The following is a 24,808-nucleotide window of genomic DNA, read 5'->3' on the forward strand; positions in this document are numbered from 1 at the left end:
TAAGTCTACTTACCACGACTTATTGCATATTATATGAAAGCGACGGGCGATATGTGCATATTTTAGAGCTAAGATCATTTTAATTAATTTATTAAAATTACTATCAAATCCAAATTTAAATTTTTAATAATAAAAATTATCCAAAAATATTTTTATTGTAACCCATTACTTCTTATATATAAATTGCACCTTGATCTGATAAATTTTATAATATTAAATTCTAAATTTTTATAATTTTAATAAAATATTTAATTACGATGATATACAAACTAATAATATAAGTAAATTAAATCGTGGATTATCATTTACAGAACAAGTTCCTCTGAAAAGACTAAAATACCGCCAAAATTTTTAATTTTCAAGAACATAACTATTACTAATTTAATATTTTCAATTACATTTAAAATAATAGGGTATCTAATCCTAGTTTATAATTTAAATTTTTAAACTTCATTAACAAATTTAAATTTTTAAATAAAATTTAAAATTTCTCTTATTAAATTTTATATTAAAATTATTATTTGCAACTAATTTCTATTAATAAAATTAAATTATATTATTTGTATAACCGCAACTGCTGGCACAAATTTTGTTAATAATACTTACTATTTCTAAATATAAATTTCTTTAATATATAATTTTAATCACTGTTAAATTCTTCTATAAAATAATTTACACATAATAAAAAATAACACCTAATTTTTTAAGTTAAAATAAAACTTTCAAAATATAAACAATCAAATAAACATAAAATGAACTTCCTGCCTGTAAAAATTTTTCCCACTGACCAAAATTAAAAACAAATTATTCTTCAAATTTATTTTTTAAATTTTAACCTATTTTAATTTAAAATTTTATGACAAAATCAAATTCTTTTCATATATGAGAACTAAGTAACAATTTTTAATAAAATCCTAATTTAATAACGTAAAAATTTAGATAAATTAAATTGACCTGCACCCCTTAATGCAAGTTACAAAATAATTGATTCAAATTTTCAGTTAAATTAATTCCATAAATCAAATTGACCCGTACCCCTTAATGCAAGTTACAAAATAATTGATTCAAATTTTCAGTTAAATTAATCCCATACATTAAATTGACCTGCACCCCTTAATGCAAGTTACAAAATAATTGATTCAAATTTTCAGTTAAATTAATTCCATAAATTAAATTGACCCGCACCCCTTAATGCAAGTTACAAAATAATTGATTCAAATTTTCAGTTAAATTAATTCCATACATTAAATTGACCTGCACCCCTTAATGCAAGTTACAAAATAATTGATTCAAATTGTCAGTTAAATTAATTCCATTCCACATACTCCGTTCGATCAAGAGTAGTGTGAACATAGACGAGATGGGTAAAGGTAAAAGGCATTAAGAAAACTGCTAAGGGTGATGTCCTTATGGAGATACTTGGAGAAAAAAATCAAGTAATCGCCCTCAGACAAGCTATAATGGACAAAGATAAAGATACCCAGGTCGAAATTAAAAGAGATGAAGAAATTATTCATATCGCGGACATAGACGGAGATATGAACGCAAAACAGATAGAGCAAGATGTCAGGAAAAGCGTAGCAAACGCAAAAGAAGATGACGTCCGAGTGCTCTCTTGCAGGCCAAACCAGAGGGGAAACCAAACTGCTACACTTGCGGTCAAAAGAAGAGTGGCCAGCGAATTACTCAAAATGGATACCGTGAGAATAGGGTGGACACCGTGCCAGGTCCGAGCAAGGGTCAAAATCACCAGGTGTTTCAAATGTTTGGAGTTTGGCCACCGCACCAATGAATGCAAAGGAACCGATAACTCGAAGATGTGCCTTAAATGCGGCAAGGATAACCACAAGGCCAGAGACTGTCCTAACAAAAGCCATTGCCTAACATGTAAAAAAGACGGCCACAGAGCTGATCAGACTGCTTGCCATTACTACCTTAAGCTTGTAAAAGAAAAATCAAAAGCAATTAGTGACACCAGACGCAGGCTCAGCACTGCACGCGGTCAAAACTTTAGTGTTCAATATTAAAATACTTCAAGCCAACGTTGGACGTGCCTATGCAGCTCAAGACATGGCGTATGCCACCTCAGTTCAGCAAGGTATTGATATTTTGGTAACTGGGGAACCGAACAAAAGAAGAACTAAAGAAGCAAACTGGATCAAGGACAGCAGGCATAATGTGGGGGTCCTACTTCTGAATAAAAAGCTTGGCGTAATAAACCACGTAGCCGGAGATGGTCACGTAATTATCAAACTCAAAGATCTTGAGCTGATATGTTGCTATATATCCCCAAACATCAGATTGGAAGACTACAAAACTGAGGTGGACAGTATAATGGAGCACATAACGAACAACAGTGATGCCATTATTCTGGGAGACCCAAATGCCAAGTCCCCAATGTGGGGATCACCTGTAACCGATGAAAAGGGTCAATACTGGATGGAATGGATCAACGCTCGCGATTTGGTGGTTCTGCTCCAGCCCCACCCTTCACAGCAGAAGAGCTAAGGAAGGTAGCCCAAGGTACCAAATGTGGAAAATCACCTGGAATCCCCCTAAGGCTATCAAAATAGTAGCAGATTGTGCCCCAGACAGGTTATTAGGCATGATGAACAAACTACTCCAAAAACAGGAATTTCCAAATGAATGGAAAGTTGCAAAGATGGTTTTAATACTAAAACCAGGAAAGTCAGCTGAGTTACTTAGTTCCTACAGACCACTCTGTCTGTTAAATTCTTTGAGCAAGTTACTAGAAGCGTTCATACGAGAAAGACTACAAGATGAGCTTAAAGACAGAGGAGGGTTGCACATGTGTCAGTATGGATTTCAAAAAGGGAAATCCACGATCCAGGCTGTAGAAGCTGCACTGAATACTGTAACGGAGTTAAAAAGTAGATTGTGCACCCTTGTCACAATTGACGTTAAGAATGCTTTCAACACTGCATGCCACAGCCTGATTATCAAAGAGCTACAAAAAAGGAAAATATCGACATATCTAATAAACCTTGTCTCTAACTATTTAAGAAACAGAAAGCTGCAATTAGAAAAGAATAGGGAGGTGGATATTACGTCAGGTGTTCCCCAGGGTTCCGTCCTGGGTCCACTGCTGTGGAATGTACTATATGACGGCGTGCTGAGCTTAGAACTAACTCGTAATGCCGACGATCTGGCGCTGATAGTCGGAGCAGAAAGCCAACAGACATTGGTTACAAACACCAACATGTGCCTGGAAAAAATAAATACCTGGATGAGAGACAACAAGCTTGCTCTTGCCCCCCACAAAACTGAGGCAATCCTACTAAAGGGTAAACAAAAGAGGGAGCAAATAAGCTTCAGCGTAGACGGAATCAATATAAAGACAGCAAAGAACCTGAGATACCTAGGTATAACCATTGACGAAAGTAGAAATTTTGGCAAACATGTAGAAACAGTAACAAAGAAAGCAATAGAAAGGATTTCCAAACTTGCTCGGATTATGCCAAACGTAGGAGGTCCTAGGCAAAGCAAAAGAGCAGTGTTGTGTAGTGCTATGCAAAATATTGTCCTATATGGAGCCCCAATATGGCAAAAAGCGCTTATGAGAAAAAAGCACTATACTACGGTGAATAGAGCACAAAGAGACATGCTGCTGCGTGTAGCCTCCGCCTTCCGAACTGTGTCTGGGGTAGCACTCCAAGTAATTACGGCTACGGTGCCCATTGATCTCTTAGCCCAGGAAAGAACATCCAAGTACAAATCGCTACAGAATAGCAACAAAGCTAGAGAAAGTTCCCTCACAACATGGCAAACTAGATGGGAAGGTGAGACAGTAAAGGCCCAATGGACCAAAAGGTTAATACCAGACATCAAGCCGTGGGTTAAGTGCGAGCACCGCCAAGTAGACTACTACCTGACACAGGTCCTAACAGGACATGGCGTCTTTCGATGTTATGCCAATAGGTTCAGAAAAGACACCACGGATAGATGTATATACTGTGCCGCCGTAGACACTGCCGAACATACCATCTTCGTATGCTACAAGTGGAGAGAGGTCAGAGACAGGACTTGCAGACAGCTGGAATGCGAGCTCACTCCAGACAACATTGTAGAGAAGATGCTTGACAGCTCAGAGAACTGGAAATCGGTGCAGAACATGGCTAAGAATATTCTCAGCAACAAGGAAAAAGATGAAAGACAAAGTCAGCAGAGAGAAAGGAACCCGAACTCCTAATCCCGAGAGGGGAAGGGAGACGTAGGGTAAAAGGAAACCACTAATAGCCCGTCACTCATGAAGTATGTTCCAGGAACGATGCCATAAGTGACAAAAGGGGCCGTAGATGACAAGAAGGACACTCCAACCATCCGAGCCCCTCTGCTGAGCAGGACTCCGCAGAGGTGGTGAATGTTTCCCAGCAAATTGCTGAGGAAGTGTGAGGAAGTCGTTTAAAAAAAAACATTCAACACAATTGAAATTCCTCTTCTTAACACTTTAATTTTATTAACATCAGGATTAACTGTAACATGAGCCCATCACAGATTGACAGAAAATAATTTTACTCAAGGCCTCCAAGGATTAATTTTTACAGTTATTCTAGGAATCTACTTTACAATCCTACAAGGATATGAATATATCGAAGCTCCGTTTTCTATTGCAGATTCAGTTTATGGCTCTTCTTTTTTCATAGCAACAGGATTCCATGGTTTACATGTAATTATTGAAACAACATTTTTATTAATTTGTACAATTCGTCAATTTTTAAATCATTTTTCTTCTATCCACCATTTCGGATTTGAAGCAGCTGCCTGATACTGACACTTTGTTGATGTAGTATGATTATTCTTATATATTTCTATATATTGATGAGGTAGATAATTTATATAATATAAAAATTATATTTGACTTCCAATCAAAAAATCTAGATTCTAGTATAAATAATTAAAATTTTAATAAGATTAATAATAATAATTTGCTTAATTTTAATACTACTAACAATTATTTTAAATTTAATTTCTAAACAAAGATATTATGATGGAGAAAAAAGAAGCCCTTTTGAATGTGGGTTTGATCCTAAAACTTCAGCTCGTCTTCCCTTTTCTCTACATTTTTTCTTAATTGCAATTATTTTTTTAATTTTTGATGTTGAAATTACTTTACTTTTACCATTAATTATAACAATAAAAATTTCTAACATTATAAATTATTCAATAATTTTAATTATCTTTATTTTTATTTTACTGTGAGGTTTATACCATGAATGAAACCAAGGAGCATTAAATTGAATTAATTAGGATAATAGTTAATTATAACATTTAAGTTGTATTTAAAAATTATTGAATAAATCAATTTATCTTAAATAAGAAGCAAAATATTGTATTTAGTTTCGACCTAAAAGTTTGATTTTATATAAATCCTTATTTTTAATTGAATCCAAAAAGAGGTCTATCACTGTTAATGATCAAAATGAGTTATTCTCCAATCAAAGAAATAAGAAAATCAAGAATAAGCTTCTAACTTAATTCTTAAGCAATGAAATTTTGTTTTTATTTCTATTTATATAGTTTAAAAAAACATTACATTTTCATTGTAAAATTAGATTTTTTCTTATAAATACTTAAAAGTCTTTGACTTCCTTAATTTCATCAAAATTACACTCTTTATAAGCTATTTAAGTAAATATTTAATAATAAAAATATTAATAAAAAAATTAATAATAATAAATAAATTTTTAAATGATTAATTGAAAATAATTGTATTAAAGTTAACATTTTAAAATTTTTTGATATTTGTTGACCACCATAATATTCTAATCAACCTTGATCAAAAATTTTTAAATATAATTTTCCTATATATAACGGTAAATAATTAACCCCTAATGTAGATAAATAAGACATATTTCATATTATTCTTATAAATAACCTTGAAGTTAAAAAATTTAAAGTTAATAATTGATAAGAAAGTTTAAATTTAGCTAATTCATACCCTAACCACCCTCCAATTATAATTACAAATAAAGTTAATATTTTTATAAAAAAAGTTAAACAAATAAAATAAGGTGTAGAAAAAAGTAATCATGAAAATAATCTACCTCTAAAAACCACAAATAAAATTAACCCTCTTATTCCTTTTAATATAATTATTCTTCCTTCTTGAATAATATGCAAAGACATAAAATTAAAACTTCCAATTATTGAATAATAAGTTAAACGAAACCTATAAGAAACGGTTAATCCAATAGAAATATGAACAATTAAATAAATATAAATATTTAAATAATTTATTGATATAAATTCAACTACTAAATCTTTAGAATAAAATCCTGATATAAAAGGTAAACCACATAAAGATAAATTACAAATATTTAAATAAGTACATGTTAGAGGTAAATGTTTAACTAACCCACCTATAAAACGAATATCTTGACAATTAAATAAGTTATGAATATTACCTGCACACATAAATAGTAAAGCTTTAAATAAAGCATGAATTAATAAATGAAAAAATGCCAATTTATATTCCCCTAATGCTAAAATTGATATTATTAAACCTAATTGTCTTAAAGTTGATAAAGCAATAATTTTTTTTAAATCAAATTCAAAATTAGCCCCTAAGCCTGATATAAATATTGTTATTGATGAAATAAATAATAAAATTATTATTAAATTATTACTAAATGAAAAATTAAAACGAATTAATAAATAAACACCAGCAGTGACTAATGTAGAAGAATGAACTAAAGAAGAAACAGGAGTGGGTGCAGCTATTGCAGCAGGTAACCAAGAAGAAAAAGGAATTTGAGCCCTTTTTGTTATTGCCGCTAAAACTACTAAATACCTAATTAATTGTATAATATAATCTTCCTTTATAATTTCTAAATAAAAAATAAAATTTCATCTACCAAAATTTAATATTCAAGCAATAGATATCAATAAAGCTACATCACCAATTCGATTACTTAAAGCAGTTAATATTCCAGCTCTAAGACTTTTTAAATTTTGATAATAAATAACCAAACAATAAGAAACTAATCCCAATCCATTTCAACCCAATAAAATAGAAATTAAATTTGGTGAAATAATTAATAATATTATAGATAGAACAAATATTACAACCAATAAAATAAATCGATTTTTATAAATATCCCCAGATATATATTCCTCCCTATAAAAAATTACTATAGAAAAAATAAATAAAACAAAACTTATAAACAACACAGATATTCAATCTAACAAAACAACAAAATAAATATTAGTAGAATTTAATATTATAAAATTAAGCTCTAAAATATAAGTTAAATTTATAATCAATAAATATAATGAAAATCCTAATAATATTAATCTCAAATTTAAAAATATTACAAAATAAATATAACAAATAATCTAAAATCTTTATTTATATCTTAAGTACCACAAACTAATATTTTTATTAAACTATTTAGATTAAATTCATTGTACTAAAAATTCCAATTTTATAAACAATAAATTTAAAGGTAACCAATGTAAAATTATTAGTAAATATTCACGAATTAACCGTCTATTGAATATATATAATCCTGAATAATATTGACCATGTTGAGTATATGAATATAAAAACTATGAATAAATAGCTCTAAAAAATCATATTAAAGATAAAAATAATATACTAAATAAACTAAAAGATAAAATCCTATTGTTTAATATCATTTCTCTTATTAAATTTAATGAAGGTGGAGCAGCCATATTATAAGAAACTAACAAAAATCAAATTAACCTCAAATTAGGTATAATATTTAATAAACCTTTATTTAAATATAGCCTTCGACTATGAATTCGTTTAGCTAAACAAAATAAACCTGAGGAACAATAGCCATGAGCTAATATTATTAATAAAGCTCCTCATAATCCTCAATAATTTAAAGTTATAATTCCCGCTAAAACTAAACTTATATGAGAAACAGAAGAGTAAGCAATTAAAGATTTTATATCACTTTGACGAATACAAATTAAAGAAACAATAAAACCCCTTAATAAACAAATTATTATAAAAAAATATTTAAATTTATTAAAAATTGCTTAAAAATAAGTATAAACCGTAAAAGTCCATATCCTAATTTTAATATAATTCCTGCTAAAATTATTGAACCAGAGATAGGGGCCTCTACATGTGCCTTACGAAGTCATAACTGTAAAAATATATTGGAATTTTAACAAAAAAAATTAAATTAATACATAAAAATGTAAAAATAGAAGTTGAATTTTGATGCATACAAATAATATAGTTAAATAATATTTTTCTCTTAAATAAAAAATCATAATTTATATTGGTAATAATATTAATAAGTATGAAATAATAAATAGATATCAGCCTCTGAACGCTCAGGTTGACATCCTCAACCAATAATCAACATTGACGTAGGAATTAAACTAATTTCAAAATATAAATAAAAAATTCATAAATTAAGAGAAAAAATGTCAAATATGAGCTTAATAATAAAATAATTAAAATTATTATAACTAAATGATAATATTCATTATTAGTATACAATTTTACTCTAGCTGAAATTATTAAGCTACAAATTCAAAAACCTAGAAAAATTAAACAATAAGATAATATATCGTAACCCTAAAAAAAAGATAAGATAAAAAAATTACTGTATTAACCAAAAGCTCTTAAAACTTAAAGGAATCAATATTAATAACCCTAATAAATATATTATCATAAAAATGAAAAAGTTGTAATATAATCATCACCATGAACACGAACAATTAAAATTAATATAGACAGTCCTAATCCTTCTTCACATACTCTTATTGTTAAATAAATCATAGAAAAAAAATATTCATAAGTTATATTTCTTAAATATAAAAATAACCTAAAATATAAAGAAATAACAATAAATTCTAATCTTAATAATATTATTAATAAATGTTTTCGATTTGAAACAAATATTAACCCATCAGAAAAAAATATAATTATTAATAAATATATTAACATTAAAGTTTTAATAATTTAAATAAAATATTGGTCTTGTAAACCAAAAATAAGGTTTCTTTTAAAACTTTAGATTCTTTTAAAACTTTAGATATAAATAATATTCATCATTAATCTCCAAAATTTTTATTTTATTTAAACTAATATCTGATATAATTATATTTTTTCCTATATTATTTATATTGTCATTAATATTTATTTTTATAAGTCACCCTTTAACCTGTGGTTTAAAACTTTTACTACAAACTCTAATAATTGCTCTTATCAGTAGACTTATAAGTCTAAACTACTGATATTCTTATATTCTATTTTTAATTATGATTGGAGGAATATTAATTTTATTTATTTATATAACAAGAATCGCCTCTAATGAAAAATTTAAGTTCAATTTTAAATTATTATTGATTATTACACTAACAATAATTTTATTATTTATTTTAATATTTTTAGATCATTATTATATAAATATTATAGTACAAACAATTGAAACAAAATCATTTGATTTAAATAAAAACCTAAATCTATCTATAATAAAATATTTTAATTTTCCTAATTACTTATTTATAATTATAATAATTATTTATTTATTACTCTAATTGCTACCGTAAAAATTACAAACTTTTTATAGGGACCTCTACGACAAATATTTTAATGAAAATACCCTTACGAAACAGAAACCCATTATTAAAAATTATTAATAATTCATTAATTACATTTCCAACTCAATCAAATATTTCATACATATGAAATTTTGGTTCCTTACTAGGAATTTGTCTAAGAATTCAAATTTTTACAGGATTATTTTTAGCAATACATTATTGTCCTAATATTGAATTAGCTTTCAACAGAGCTGCTCATATTTGTCGTGATGTAAATTATGGTTGATTATTACGAATTTCACATGCAAATGGAGCCTCTTTTTTTATTTGTTTAAATATTCACATTGGTCGAGGAATTTACTATAGATCATATAATATAATAGAAACATGAATAATTGGTGTAACAATTTTTTTTAACAATAGCAACTGCCTTTTTAGGGTATGTTTTACCTTGAGGGCAAATATCTTTTTAAGGTGCCACTGTTATTACTAATTTAATATCTGCAATCCCTTATTTAGGAAATATATTAGTACAATGAATTTGAGGGGAATTTGCAGTTGACAATGCAACTCTAACACGATTTTTTACATTTCATTTTATTTTACCATTTATTATCTTTGCTTTTATAATTATTCACTTATTATACCTTCGTCAAACAGGATCTAGAAATCCAATTGGTACTAATAGTAATATTGACAAAATTCCTTTTCATCCTTATTTTATCTTTAAAGATAATTTAGGAGCTCTAATTATAATTTTTTTATTAATTTTATTAACTTTAAGAAACCCTTATTTATTCGGAAACCCTGATAATTTTACTCCTGCTAATCTACTAGTAACTCCTATTCATATTCAACCTGAATGATATTTTTTATTTGCTTATGCTATTTTACTTTCAATTCCTAATAAATTAGGCGGAGTAATTGCACTAGTTATATCAATTATTATTCTATATTTACTTCCATTTATTAATAATAAAAAATTTTTAAGATCAGAATTTTATCCATTAAATAAATTTTTATTTTAAACATTAGTCTCTACTAGTATTTTATTAACATGAATTGGAGCCCGACCAGTTGAAGATCCTTATATTTTAACAGGTCAAATTCTTACAATAGTTTATTTCCTTTATTAAAATTCTCTATTAACTTATACTAAAAATAATTAACTAAATTATAAGAATAAAAAAAATTCTTATTCTACCAAAAAATTAAATAATTTAATGAAATAGGTAAATAACCCTTTCAAGCTAAATATATCAATTTATCATAACGATAACGAGGTAAGGTCCCCCGAACCCAAAGCCAAAAAAAAGATAAAAAAGATAATTTTAAAAAATATATATAATTTATTAAATTTGCCCCTATAAATAGAAAAACACATATTATTCTTATAAACAAAATATTTCCATATTCCGCTAAAAAAATTATGGCAAATCCCCCTCTTCTATATTCAACATTAAATCCAGAAACTAATTCTGACTTTCCTTCAGCAAAATCACAAGGAGTCCGATTAGTTTCAGCTAATCTTGAAACTAATCATATAAAACATAATGGTAATAATAAATATATAAATCAAATAAATTCTTGATATTTAATTAAATCAATTAAATTCACACTTAAAATTAAAAATAAAAAAGATATTAAAATTAAAGCTAATCTTACTTCATAAGAAATTGTTTGTGCTACTGTAGGAAGCCTACCTAATAATGAATAATTAGAATTTGAAGATCAGCCAGCTAATATGATTGTATAAACACTTGAACTTGAAACAGCTAAAAAAAATAAAATTGTTAAATTAAACCTAATATTAATTCTAATAAATGGTATACATATTCATATAAATAAAGATAATAATAAATTAAAAATAGGAGATAAATAATATAAATTAAAATTTGCTATAAAAGGATAAATTTGCTCTTTACTAAATAATTTAATGGCCTCCCTAAAAGGTTGAATTAAACCAATAAATCCTACTTTATTTGGACCTTTACGAATCTGAATTTATCCTAAAACCTTACTTTCTAACAACGTTAAAAAAGCAATTCTAATTAATACACAAATAATTAAAATTAATTTTGAAATTATTATTATTAAAAAATCTTTTAATATCATCTATTATTTGTAATATAAATTTCATTTAAAGATTCTAAATTCATTGCACTAATCTGCCAAAATAATTATTTTAATTCAAAATATAAAAATTATTTTTTTCATTTGGTCCTTTCGTACTAAAATGTTAAATTTAATTAAAGATAGAAACCAACCTGGCTTAAACCGGTTTAAACTCAGATCATGTAAAATTTTAAAAGTCGAACAGACTTAATTAATTAGCTTCTGCACCAATTATAAACTTTAATCCAACATCGAGGTCGCAATCTTTATTATCGATTTGAACTCTTTAATAAAATTACGTTGTTATCCCCCTAAGGTAATTTTATCTTATAATCAAAACATTTGGATCAATTATTTATTAATTAATATAAAAATATAAAAAAAGGTCATTAAATTTTTTAATCACCCCAATCAAATAATTTTTAAATATAAAAAAATTAATTCTAAATCTTTTATATAAAAAATTATAAAACTCTATAGGGTCTTCTCGTCTTTTAATATTATTTAAGCTTTTGAACTTAAAAATAAAATATTATAAAAATTAAATAGAGACAGTCTTTTTTTCATTCAACCCTTCATTCCAGCTTTCAATTAAAAACTAATGATTATGCTACCTTAGCACGGTCAAAATACCGCGGCCATTCAATATATTCAGAGGGCAGACCAGACTTTAAATTTAACACAAAAAGACATGTTTTTAATAAACAGGTGAAAAAATATTTGCCGAATTCCTTTATTTAACCTAATAAAAAAATTTCAAACTTACAAATTTATATACTAATTTTATCATTATTACTAAATTTTTTATATTTAAATTTATATTTTAATAAAAAATTTGTAGCAAATGAAAATTATATAATTTTAATTATAAATTATAACATACTTCAAAATATGAAAATTTTTAATCCAAATTTTATAATTTCATTATTAATATCCTAATAAAAATTTATTTTTAAGCCCATCCCTAAAAATATTAACTATTAATAATATAAAAATATTCATATTAATTAATAAATAAATTGAATTTTTCTCTTAAAAAACTAGATATATTTAAAAACGAATAAAATTTCATTACAAAAAAAATATTTGGAATTATTTATTCTACAATAAAAATTTCAATTTTTTAGCTCTTTTAACTTCGAAAAAATTAAATATATAAATATTATTTAATAAACCCTAATAATAAAATTTTCTTTCACAATACAATTTACTATAATTAAATAATTGTTTTTTAATAATAAAATAAATTTTACTTAAATTAAAACTTTATAACTTAAAAAAATAATAAAATTCTTATTTCAAATTAAATTGAATTTCAAAATTAACTTTTTAATGTAACTAAAATACTTTTTAATCAAGCTCTAATTTGTATTCTAGACTCACTTTCCAGTAAGTCTACTTTGTTACGACTCATTCCATATTAAATGAAAGCGAATTAAAATTACTATCAAATCCAAATATAAATTTTTAATAATAAAAATTATCCAAAAATATTTTTATTGTAACCCATTACTTCTTATATATAAATTGCACCTTGATCTGATAAATTTTATAATATTAAATTCTAAATTTTTATAATTTTAATAAAATATTTAATTACGATGATATACAAACTAATAATATAAGTAAATTAAATCGTGGATTATCATTTACAGAACAGGTCAAATGATCAAATTTACAATGTTATCGTAACTGCTCATGCATTTATCATAATTTTTTTATAGTAATACCAAATATAATCGGTGGATTTGGAAACTGATTAGTTCCCTTAATAATCGGTGCTCCATAAAGGCATAGCATATCCCCGAATAAATTATATAAGTTTTTGAGGTGCAGGTACAGGATGAACGGTGTATCCCCTCCTTTCATCTAATATCGCACATGGTGGATCTTCAGTAGACTTAGCTATTTTTAGTTTACATTTAGCTGGTATACCTTCAATTATTTTAGGAGCAATTAATTTTATTAATACAGTAATTAATATACGACCTAAAGATATGACATTAGACCGTATACCTTTATTTGTTTGAGCAGTTGTTAGTTGTTATTACAGCAATTCTTCTATTATTATCCCTACCAGTTTTAGCTGGGGCTATTATTATATTATTAACTGATCGAAATTTGAATACATCTTTTTTTGATATTGCCGGAGGAGGGGACCCAATTTTATATCAACATTTATTTTGATTTTTTGGACATACTAAAATTTATATTTCAATTATTCCTGGTTTTGTATTAATTTCTCATATTGTTAGACAACAAAGAAGAAAAAAAAAGCTTTTGGTACATTAGGTTTAATTTATGCCATAATAGCAATTGGACTACTAGGATTCATTGTATGAGCTCATCATATATTTACATTAGGTATAGATGTTGACACCCGAGCTTATTTCACATCAGCTACTATAATTATTGTAGCTCCTAGTGGAATTAAAGTTTTTATATTATTAGCAACATTTCATGGATTAAAAACTAACTAAGACCAGCAACATTATGAGCATCAGGCTTTATTTTTTTATTTACAGTTGGAGGATTAACTGGAATAGTATTAGCTAACTCTTCAATCGATATTGTTTTAAATGATACTTATTATGTTTTAGCTCATTTTCATTATGTTCTCTCTACAGGTGCAGTATTTGCAATTATAGCAGGAATTGTTCAATGATTCCCTTCATTCACAGGTCTAACTCTAAATAATTTCTACTTAAAAATTCAATTTTTTATTATATTTATTGGAGTAAATTTAACATTTTTTCCACAACATTTTTTAGGATTAATAGGAATACCACGACGATATTCAGATTACCCTGATATTTTTACTCTATGAAATATTGTTTCATCAATTGGATCTTTAATTTCCCTTATTATAGTAATTTTTTTATTATTTAGTTTTTGAGAAGCTTTCTCTATACAACCAAAAAGAATTACTTCATTAAGAATAAATTCTTCAATTTAATGATTACAATTTCTTCCTCCACAACTAAGCATCTAAATTCAGGATCTGATACTTAGATAGATCTATCAAGCTATTTCATATACTATGTTAGGCAATTTATTGATTGGTGTTTTATAATTCAATTAGTAGAAATAGATTGAACATTAAGGGTTTGACTGTAAGCTATTTTAATATTTTGTTATTTAAAGATTCCAGAAAGTTTAGGAGTAACTGATTTTATATATGGTAAAGGTGTATAAATATATGGAATATTTCTATCAACGTGAATTTGAATATTGAATTTTGAAACCTATGAATTTAAAATTTTTACAAGAATTAATACAATTCAAAACCATCGAAAATCTTAATTATTTATTAATTTCTTGGACCTTTGATATATGTCTATTCTTTTAAATGTTCTTGATTTTAGGTACCTTCTGTTTCAAAATTAGTTTTTATTCAATTTGAAAGATAATACAAATAAATTTGACGTTTCGTCTTTTCTTTAAGTTTTTATCAAAATATGATACTGACACTGACAATTTGCGTATTTATATTGATGTATAGATTACCTTCATCATAAATATCAAAATAAAAAAAAATCAAATTAGAGCTTTGTTCTAATAGCAGTAATTAAATTAATTATTTGTAGTTTTATTAGAATTTACAAAATAGAGATATAAATTTTACTTAAATTATTTAGGTCTTTTTTATCATTTATAGCTTTTTCGTTCTTATGAATGTGAAGCATTTCTAAAAATATTCTTTTTCATGTGTTAGATTCCGTGCCAAGAATTTTTGAATCTTTATAATTGGATTTATGTTTTTTTATATTCCATTGTTCGTTAATGCAGTTTTATTTTTTAATCGTATTGATCACCTTTTAGTCTATTTTCCAAATACTGAGATGTCTATCCTATATAGACATCGTCCAAATTAGTACAAGGCACTCGATATATAATATTATTTCTTTTGTTATTTGGTATTTTAGATTTAAATTTAGTGAAATATTTGGATAACGTATTATGTTCTTTTTGACTTATACTAATATCATATTTATGAAAATACTTTGATAGTTTTTGGGAAAGTTCTTATACCTAGGGGAAATGTGCCTATGATGGACCCTCGCCAATGATGGACCACTAGCTATATTTTCAAATTTACCGCGCATATTACACTACCACCATATTGGTTGGGTTGATTGATGCTTATAGTCAGTTGTTTACAAGCGCTCTTGCGAATCTAAACCGTTTTTGTGAAAATAAATAAATAAATTGAAATTGGTATGTATTGATATAACAAAGTAGCATGGCATGATGTTAGATAACTTTTGTTTTACTCTTAGCTAGAATCTGATTTTGTTACTACAGCTTGATAGAACTGTTGCATGTTGATTGGCGAGTAAAAATTGAGGTTATGGCGGAGAACAAAAAAAAATTGAGATTTTTATCTGATTTATGCAATATGGCCTATGATGGACTACTTAACGGATCCCAATGATGGACCAGGGGTCCATCATTGGAACTGAAATAAACAAAATAAATATATTGTTTTAGTAGTTTTTCTTTTCCATTTATAGAGATGGCATCCAAAAAAAGACAACAGTGGGACGAGCATGATATGCGACAGGCTATTGAGAACGTACAAGATCACAGTATGGGCTTTAAGTTGGCTGCAAAGACCTTCAATGTTCCCAAAACAACTTTGCGAAGGCGTTTGGCTAAACAGGACAGTTCCAAGGGTAATTTGGGAGGACGAACCGCAATTTTCTCTAAAGCCATCGAAGAGGAGATTGCAGGATATATTATTGATATGGAAACACGTTTTTTTGGTTTAACCTCTAAAGATTTGCGGCGGATGGTATTCGAAGTAGCCGAAAAAAATAAAATAGAGCATCGTTTCAATCGTGAAACAAAAATGGCAGGTTGGAAATGGGTGAGGGGATTCCTGAAGCGCAATCCACGAATTTCTTTGCGTAGTCCAGAAAGTACATCATTAGCTAGAGCCCAGGCTTTTAACAAGCCTAATATTCAAGCCTATTTCAATGCACTATCTAGCACTCTGGAGCAGTACAACTTTCCTCCCGAAAATATATTTAATATGGATGAGTCAGGTTTGACTACGGTCCAAAAGAAATGTCAAAAAATTTACGCTTCAAAAGGTCGGAAGCAAGTTGGTGCACTCAGCAGTGCAGAGCGTGGGCAGCACGTGACCGTAGTGTGCTCAATGAATGTCATGGGCACTTACATCCCTCCTGCTCTTATTTACCCTCGTCAAAGGATGAACGATGAGCTTATGAACGGTGCTCCCGTTGGTAGCATAGCTTTCGTACAAGAAAAAGGTTGGATGACCAGTTAAATTTTTTGTAGATGGCTAAAGCATTTCGTGAAGTATACGAAAGCATCTAATAACAATAAGGTTCTTTTGCTCCTAGATGGGCACAGTAGCCATAAGAGTCTCGAATCTCTTCAGTTTGCAAAAGAAAATGGGGTAATTGTGTTCTGCTTCCCGGCACATTGTTCATATCACGTTCAACCATTGGACGTAGGATTCTTCCGTCCTCTTCATACGTATTTTGATCAAGAAATTCAATTATGGCTTCGTCAAAACCCGGGGAAGGCAGTGACTCAATTCAAAATAGCAGGTCTTCTCAATCAAGCTTATTTGAAGAGTGCTGTACCATCAAATGCAATAAATTCGTTCAAAAAGACTGGCATTCATTCTTTCAATCCTCATGTCTTCGAGGACTGGCAGTTTGCACCAGCTTTAGCAACGGATAAGCAGATTCCCGAGGCTCAAGGAGATATCATCGAGAACCAAATGGAATTAGAAATTCAAACCCCATCCACATCTGGTCTTAACATGTCTTCATCGTCAGTTCTCGACATTTCTGTGAAGGAAATTTGTCCTCCCCCTCAAACTGTAGCAATTGGTACTGATAAAAAAAATGCAGAAGAAGGGGAAAAACTGGTCATTTGAATTCAACACCAGAAATTCATGAACTCAAAGAGAAGGTTATAGAAAAGGAAACAAAGATAAGAAAACAACAAGCCAGGATAGTAAAACGGAAACTTGTCATTGAAAATGACAGTTCTGATGAAGATGAATCCGCCTTAGAGAACTTTTTGGAAAAGGGACAAGATGACTCAGATGATGATGCTAGCTGCCTTTACTGCAATGAGTTATTCTCGCAGTCACGTGCAAAAGAAAAGTGGATTCGTTGTCAAAAATGTAACTCGTGGTGCCATAATGAGTGCGCTGGTGTTTCCTTCCATTGCAAGTCTTTTATTTGTGAGCTCTGTACCTAACGTGATGTTAGTTTGTTCTATATTTTTTCTAATAAAACTTTAAAGACATTTTTTTTTCATTTATTTTAAAGGGGTCCGACATGGGCAGATGTGTGCCAATGATGGACCCCTCGACTACTTTTTTAAAAATAGCTATGCTATTAAACAGGAAATTATTTGGCAGAAAAATCTTCCTATACTATAATAAACTTCGAGCTAAGTATATATTTTCATCTAAAAAAAATTAATAAGTCCAAAACTAAAAAAGTTGTAATGATATTTCCTTAAGGGGTCCATCATAGGCACATTTCCCCTACATATGGTAAGGAAAAATGATTCATATTTTGATGTTTGGTTTCTGTTTTGTTTTTTAATTGATTGTGGTATCTGTTTATCCTTTTTCTGAATATGAACTTTTAATCAACTTAAGAAATCGCGTTTCTCGATCTTCCAGTAAAAAAGGATCAGCAAAATCTATCCCAACATTTAAAAAATGGAGAATAAACATTTATTCTAACATCCAGAAGATCACCCATCAAATATTGTAAACCTTTAGGTTGGGCTTCAGTGCAAATTAAATATTTCTAGTAATTTTTTTACAGGCATTTCTAGACGAAATAGGCCAATATTTTTCTCTGGCTGTATATAATAATTGTTGTGTTCCACAATGAAGAGATTTTCTATGGAGATGAGTTGGAATAATATCAGTCACAACATGATAGAGTAAGATCCCAGAGCAATCAGACACAACTTATTTTCAAATGGATAAAGCCTTAGGTTCTCAGTAGTGTCTCATGTACTTAGAATACCTGTGTGTTTATGGAGTTCGCAGAGTGATCCCTGGGCAGGTAGCAGGTGAGAAAGGTAACTAAAAATTAGAGTTATTTAACTTAAATTCTGATGGCTGATATTTATATATATTTTGTAGAATATTATACTGAACTAGTATTATGAAGTGTCAGACACTTTTCATGGATCAGAACTTTTGTCAGACGCTTTAAAGCTCCACAAAAAATAAAAGAACTTTACTTATTTTCAAATGTCTGACTTTTACCTATGTTATTAAGATAATTACTAAAAAGTTATATTTTATCTGTCAGACAAGTTTGAGTGAACAAACATCCCTTAAATGAAAAAATTATTTAACTGGGAGTGCGAGCGCGAGAGCACTATACATGCATTTAAGAGCGAGTGAGAGTTTCATAGCAACTCGGTTCCCCTTCTTAAACTTACCATCTGCTCCACTCTACTGCGTGTGTGTATGTGCCTGTGGCGCACCACTTAGAGTATACAGTGCAGTTTGGATCTGTAAGAGCACATGTTTTTGTTGTTTATATTGTGTAATTTGTTACTGATATTAAGTTATTTGTGATAGTGAAAACCATGGAAGAAGATAAATTTATGTGTATATTTTGCAAACAATCTCATGACAAATCAATATTATTTACAAATGAAACATTTACAAAATGTAAACAAGTTTTAAAACAGCGAGTAATCCATAACCTAAAATTCAAAGACTTAAAATTACCTGAGGATTTGTATGACAATGGTTACCATCGAGAGTGCTATAAAAATTTCACTGCTTTACCAAAGAAATATTATTCTGCCACTCCAGAATATTCAAAAAGTGCTAAAAAAAATTTATTAAGTGATTCTGAAATAACATCATCAGTCAAACAAATAATTCTATAGCTTTAGATTCAGATGTAGTATCAAACTCAAGCCCAGCTAATACATACTATGTCTGAACCTAATGTAATACCTGAGCCAAGTGTTGAACCTAGTGATGAATCTGAATCAGTTGAGCCAGCGACACATATTTCTGAGGAACTTTGTGTGACTTCCGAATGTGATAGTAATTCCTTTACTCCTAATAATTTATTTGAACGTGATATGACAACTGACAAAACCCAGGCATGTATATATTGTGATCAAAAGAAAAAAGACATAAATTAAAACTACTAGGGTTGCATTCATGCGATAAAAACCAATTTTTAATGCGATTACATGAACAAGAAGAAGACATGGCAGAATTAATTGAGAAAGTAGAAGATATAACGGATCCAACAATATATTATCACAAGAATTGCCAATTAGATTATACTTATAAAATATCGTCGACGAAGAATACAGTAAAAACATCTTGGCATGAGCTTCGCAAACACCATCAAGTTGTTTTTGATGAAATTTGTAATTTTATACAACAAAATATCGTTGAGAAAGGTCGATGTTACTTTCTGACTTATCTCCACAGACAATACATGGAATTATTCAACGAGGAAGTTGGAGATTCTCAGGAAGTTATGGGGAATTACACTTCTTCTAACTTAGAACATAAAATAAAAAAAGCATTTAAGGATGAGATAAAGTTTTTTGTGCATCATAATAAAAAGTTACTTACTCCGAAACATGTTTCTGTCATTGATGAGGCGTTGTTGAATGATTTGAAGGATCAGGATATTCTCAATAAAGCTGCTTTGATATTGAGGAAATCAGTATTACAAATCGAAAAAAAGAAATTGCCATATCATTTATCTGTTCAAGATCTGAAAAACGGTGAAGTGTCAGTGCTGGAAGACTTACCCCAATTTTATTTTACTCTTATTGGAGGTAATAACAGTAAAAGAAAAAATAATTTTAAGTGTGTTCGAGTAGTTAAATCTTTGAGCCAGGATGCTGTGTATTCTATCTTAAATTGTAAATATAAAACGTCAAAGCATATTAAGCTTGGAATGGCTTTAAAAAGCTTGACAAGTAGCCGTAATATCATCGACATCATCCACAGATATGGCCATTGCATCAGTTATCCAGGAGTAGAGGAGTTAGAAACTGAAGCAACTTATCATTCCATGCAAAAATCTACTATATGTCCTGAAGCAATTATAACAAACCCAAATTTATGCACTGGAATTGCGTTTGATAATTATGATCGGTTTGTGGAAACTAAAGATGGGAAAGACACGCTACATGACACTGTTGGTATAATTTACCAAAACGTGGATCCAAATGTTACACAAGAATCAGACACTCCAAATTTGTCTCCTTCCACCAGCGAAGAACCTGGAACGTCGGGGAAAAGACGACGACGGAGAACAATGGAGGTTACTAAGGTAGAAAGAAGACCATACATGAAAAAACCTAAGATGACTGATACTTTAGAGATTTCTATTCATGAAGCTGAAGAAACATTACCTGAAAATTTACAATTATATAAAAACATTGATACAATTTGGATGTTAAGTCATGCCTATAATTTACCAAATCTTCCGATGTGGGTTGGATACAATTATTTAATCAGCAACAATGAAAACAATCCAAAGCAAGTTGTTTGTTATCTAACTCCAATCAATTTATCGCCCACAAACACATCGGTTGTTTTAGAAACAATGGAGCAAAGTTTAAAAATTTGCAATGAAGTAAAACAAGCTAGTATTCAAGTTACCTATGAACTTGCAATAGCAAAAGTAGCTTTACAAATTCAAGCTACTGAAGCACCCAAATTTGATAACTTATTTATTCACTTAGGACCGTTTCACATCATGATGGCATACTTCAAAGTTGTAAGAAAATTTATAACTGATTGCGGCTTGTCCAACGTTATGGTCCAAGGCAGTTTGTTTGCTTCAGGCTCAGTTGCTGGATTTCTGGACGGAAAACACTTTAATCGGTGCAAGAGGCTTCATCCGTTGGTGTCAGTAGGTTTAGAGATTTTACATTTTAAGTCCTTTTTAGCTTTTAATAATATTGAAGTGTCGAATGAAATTATTGAAGAACTTGTACGTTTGCAAAATACTCCAACATCAACTTTTGAGATAGAAAATGACGAGTTGAAAGTACTATTAAATAATTATTGTATTTACAAACAACAAACTTTAAGCGGCGAGCATGGAAAAACAGCGCAGTTTTATTTAATATATGTTAACTTAATCAACTATTACTTAACTCTGTCCAGAAGTATTCGTGTTGGAGATTTTGAGTTATTCAAGTACGTATTACCGAAGATCACGAATTTATTTTTTATTTTTAATCAACCTAACTGTGCTCGTTGGACTGTTAGATATCATTCTAATTTATTAAACGTTGCAAATACTCATCCAAATTTGTACGAAGAATTTCATGAAGGTTTTTTTGGCATTCGAAGAACCAATCTTTTTCAAAGCAACCGATTGATCTTGTTCTTGCACAAACAATAAACGCTGACGCAGCGAGGAAACTTACTGGAATCGTGCATTTTACTAATTCAATTTCTGCACGTCAACAATGGGCCCGCAGTCATGATATTAGATCCACAGTAATCAGTTCAGTGTATGAAGATTTAGATCTGCAAAAGGGACAAGATGTTTCAGCTGAGCTTACCAATCATGCTATAAAAACTAACACTAAGCAATTGCAAAAATTTATCGATACTTTTGATCTCTTTATAAATCCATTTGACCCACAACTGCCGAAAGATCTATTAATTAATATTTCATCGGGTAAAGCTGTGTCGGAGCCAGTAGAAAAGTTTTACCGTGGATTATGCAAAAAAAAGTAAAACTGCAAAGAGACTTTTTTGGCCGTATTCTAGGCATATCTCTAGATTACAAAGTTGATATGGAGAAGATATTATCATATCCTATTACTCCAATGCCATTATCAATGTGTCATATTGATAGGACAATTTGTAAAACCCAGAAGTCAATTTTGATGAAATCTTTGGAGAATGATTTAGAGCACAATTCACCTGATCACATAGACATCTTATTAATTGATGGTTTCTTTATGCTGCACACTATGAAAAATATTCCGAAAACTTTTGGTGCAATTTCCAAGAAAATGCTTCTAATGGTAACTCAGGTGAAAGCGACAAGATACGACGTTATTTTTGATCAATATTTCTCTCCTTCAAACAAAGATTATGAAAGAGATCTTCGCAGAGAGTCTACGCAATTACATTTCAACATCACTGGTCCTGATCAAGTTCGTCCGTCAGATTTTTTAAAGGAACTTAAGAATATTAATTTTAAACAAGCCCTTGTTGATTTTTTTATTCAACACTGGGCATCTGATGAAATGATACCATTTCTAGAGAATAAACGAATATTAGTTAATTTTAAACAATGTCACTCTTACATAGTTGATAATAATAAAATCGTATCAAATGTAGATGATAAATAATTTGTCATGTCCAGAGCATGAAGAAGCCGATACTAAAATTGTTTTTCATGTATCCAATACAGACGTTCAGGCAACTTTTGTTATAAGATGCTCAGATACTGATATTGCAATAATTATGCTAGGACATATGCATAATTTGATAGATGATGACTCAAATGTATGGTTAAACGCAGGCACCGGAAACAATCAAAGATATATTAATTTGACTGAAATATATGAGTATTTGGGACCTTCTTTGTGTAGAAGTTTGCCAGGATTTCATGCATTGACTGACTGCGACTTTAATCCTGCGTCTTTTAAGAAAGGTAAACAAAAACCTTTTAAAATATTAATGAAGAAACATGAATATCAGCAAGCTTTTATGCAGTTTGGAGATCCAGAGTTGTTTACCGATGAGCATGTACAAGAAGATGTTTTTTTAAACACAATTCAAAAATTCATCTGCGAAATTTACAATGTTTCTGGTCTACTTGATATTGATGCTGCTCGACTCCAGCTGTTTTTAAATAACTACAGGGTAAATAATATTAACGAAGAGTTCAATCGAAAAAATTTGAAAACTTTTGATGCTAGCAATTTACCACCATGTAAAACTGAATTATTTCAACAAGCTAACTATATTTCTAGTATATGGAATAACGCAAATGTAAAAATACCAACTATTTTTACTCCTGAACACAATGGGTGGAAATTAGAAGAAAACCAATATCACTTTTACTGGTTTGATGGTGACCAATTACCCGGAGACTTTAGTGAATTCGTTACTAATTCAGGTATTATACCTTTAACTTAAAGTTTAAAAATTTTTGTACTTATAATTTTGTTTTTTAATTCTTTAAACTGTTTTGTTGCAGAAGAAGCTACCAATAATGACAACATAACTGATGACGAGGATGATGACTCGAACGAACAGTATCGTGATTGGATGAATGATGAAAATTCTAATGATTTTGTCGATGACTATGATGATTAAAAAATAAACAAATACTTGCTGTAATTAATCATAATTATATATTCTTCCTTAAAATTATTCTAACTAACTTGTATTTTTTTACAATAAAATAAAAATAATGTCTTATAAAACAAAATAGCTCCTAATCTATTCATTATTTTAAATACATGCAATAAATAAATTTACTTTACTATTTATTAATTATTAATTCAACATTAAAGATCACTTTTTTGAAGTAAGGATGCAAAAATTTTGGAATGAAAGCAGTAAGTATTTTTAATACATTTGAATTCTTTACTTTGAGACGCATGCGCATAGTGCTCTCGCGCTCGCACTCCCGGTTAAATAATTTTTTCATTTAAGGGATGTTTGTTCACTCAAACTTGTCTGACAGATAAAATATAACTTTTTAGTAATTATCTTAATAACATAGGTAAAAGTCAGACATTTGAAAATAAGTAAAGTTCTTTTATTTTTTGTGGAGCTTTAAAGCGTCTGACAAAAGTTCTGATCCATGAAAAGTGTCTGACACTTCATAATACTAGTTCAGTATAAAATTCTACAAAATATATATAAATATCAGCCATTAGAATTTAAGTTAAATAAATCTAATTTTTAGTTACCTTTCTCACCTGGTACCTGCCCAGGGATCACTCTGCGAAGTTGTTTCATGAACTTGCTAATTGGCCTTCCTTTCAAACATTTAGTGTTTGAAAATGATATTCATGGCTAATTTACAAATTCAATACTGATATTGATCTTTTCACTAATACACTTAGGAGACTTTTTGAAATCATACTTTATAAAGCTTCAAAT

The 24,808-nt window shown here is 29.0% G+C and overlaps 1 protein-coding gene and 2 pseudogenes across 1 annotated transcript; 1 reads left to right on the top strand and 2 right to left on the bottom strand.

Annotated features, from left to right (window-relative positions):
- Positions 1-5,634: 5,634 nt before the first annotated feature.
- Positions 5,635-7,350, bottom strand: LOC130453077 (NADH-ubiquinone oxidoreductase chain 5-like; annotated as a pseudogene).
- An 84-nt stretch (positions 7,351-7,434) lies between these two features.
- Positions 7,435-8,675, bottom strand: LOC130440501 (NADH-ubiquinone oxidoreductase chain 4-like; annotated as a pseudogene).
- Positions 8,676-16,177: 7,502 nt separating this feature from the next.
- Positions 16,178-17,575, top strand: LOC130453078 (uncharacterized). The gene is made up of 2 exons (XM_056792669.1): positions 16,178-16,937; positions 17,031-17,575. Exons 1-2 carry the CDS (start codon positions 16,178-16,180, stop codon positions 17,573-17,575), a joined length of 1,305 nt encoding a protein of 434 aa, XP_056648647.1.
- Positions 17,576-24,808: the final 7,233 nt, after the last annotated feature.

The sequence above is a fragment of the Diorhabda sublineata genome, chromosome 2 (genome assembly GCF_026230105.1).
Source record: "Diorhabda sublineata isolate icDioSubl1.1 chromosome 2, icDioSubl1.1, whole genome shotgun sequence".
In the NCBI taxonomy this organism is placed as follows: domain Eukaryota; kingdom Metazoa; phylum Arthropoda; class Insecta; order Coleoptera; family Chrysomelidae; genus Diorhabda; species Diorhabda sublineata.

Coding starts and splice junctions, on each gene's coding strand:
- LOC130453078 (XM_056792669.1), top strand. CDS start 16,178: ATGGCATCCAAAAAAAGACAACAGTGGGACGAGCATGATATGCGACAG. Junction 16,938..17,030: donor AGCTTTCGTACAAGAAAAAG/GTTGGATGACCA, acceptor TTTTGCTCCTAG/ATGGGCACAGTAGCCATAAG.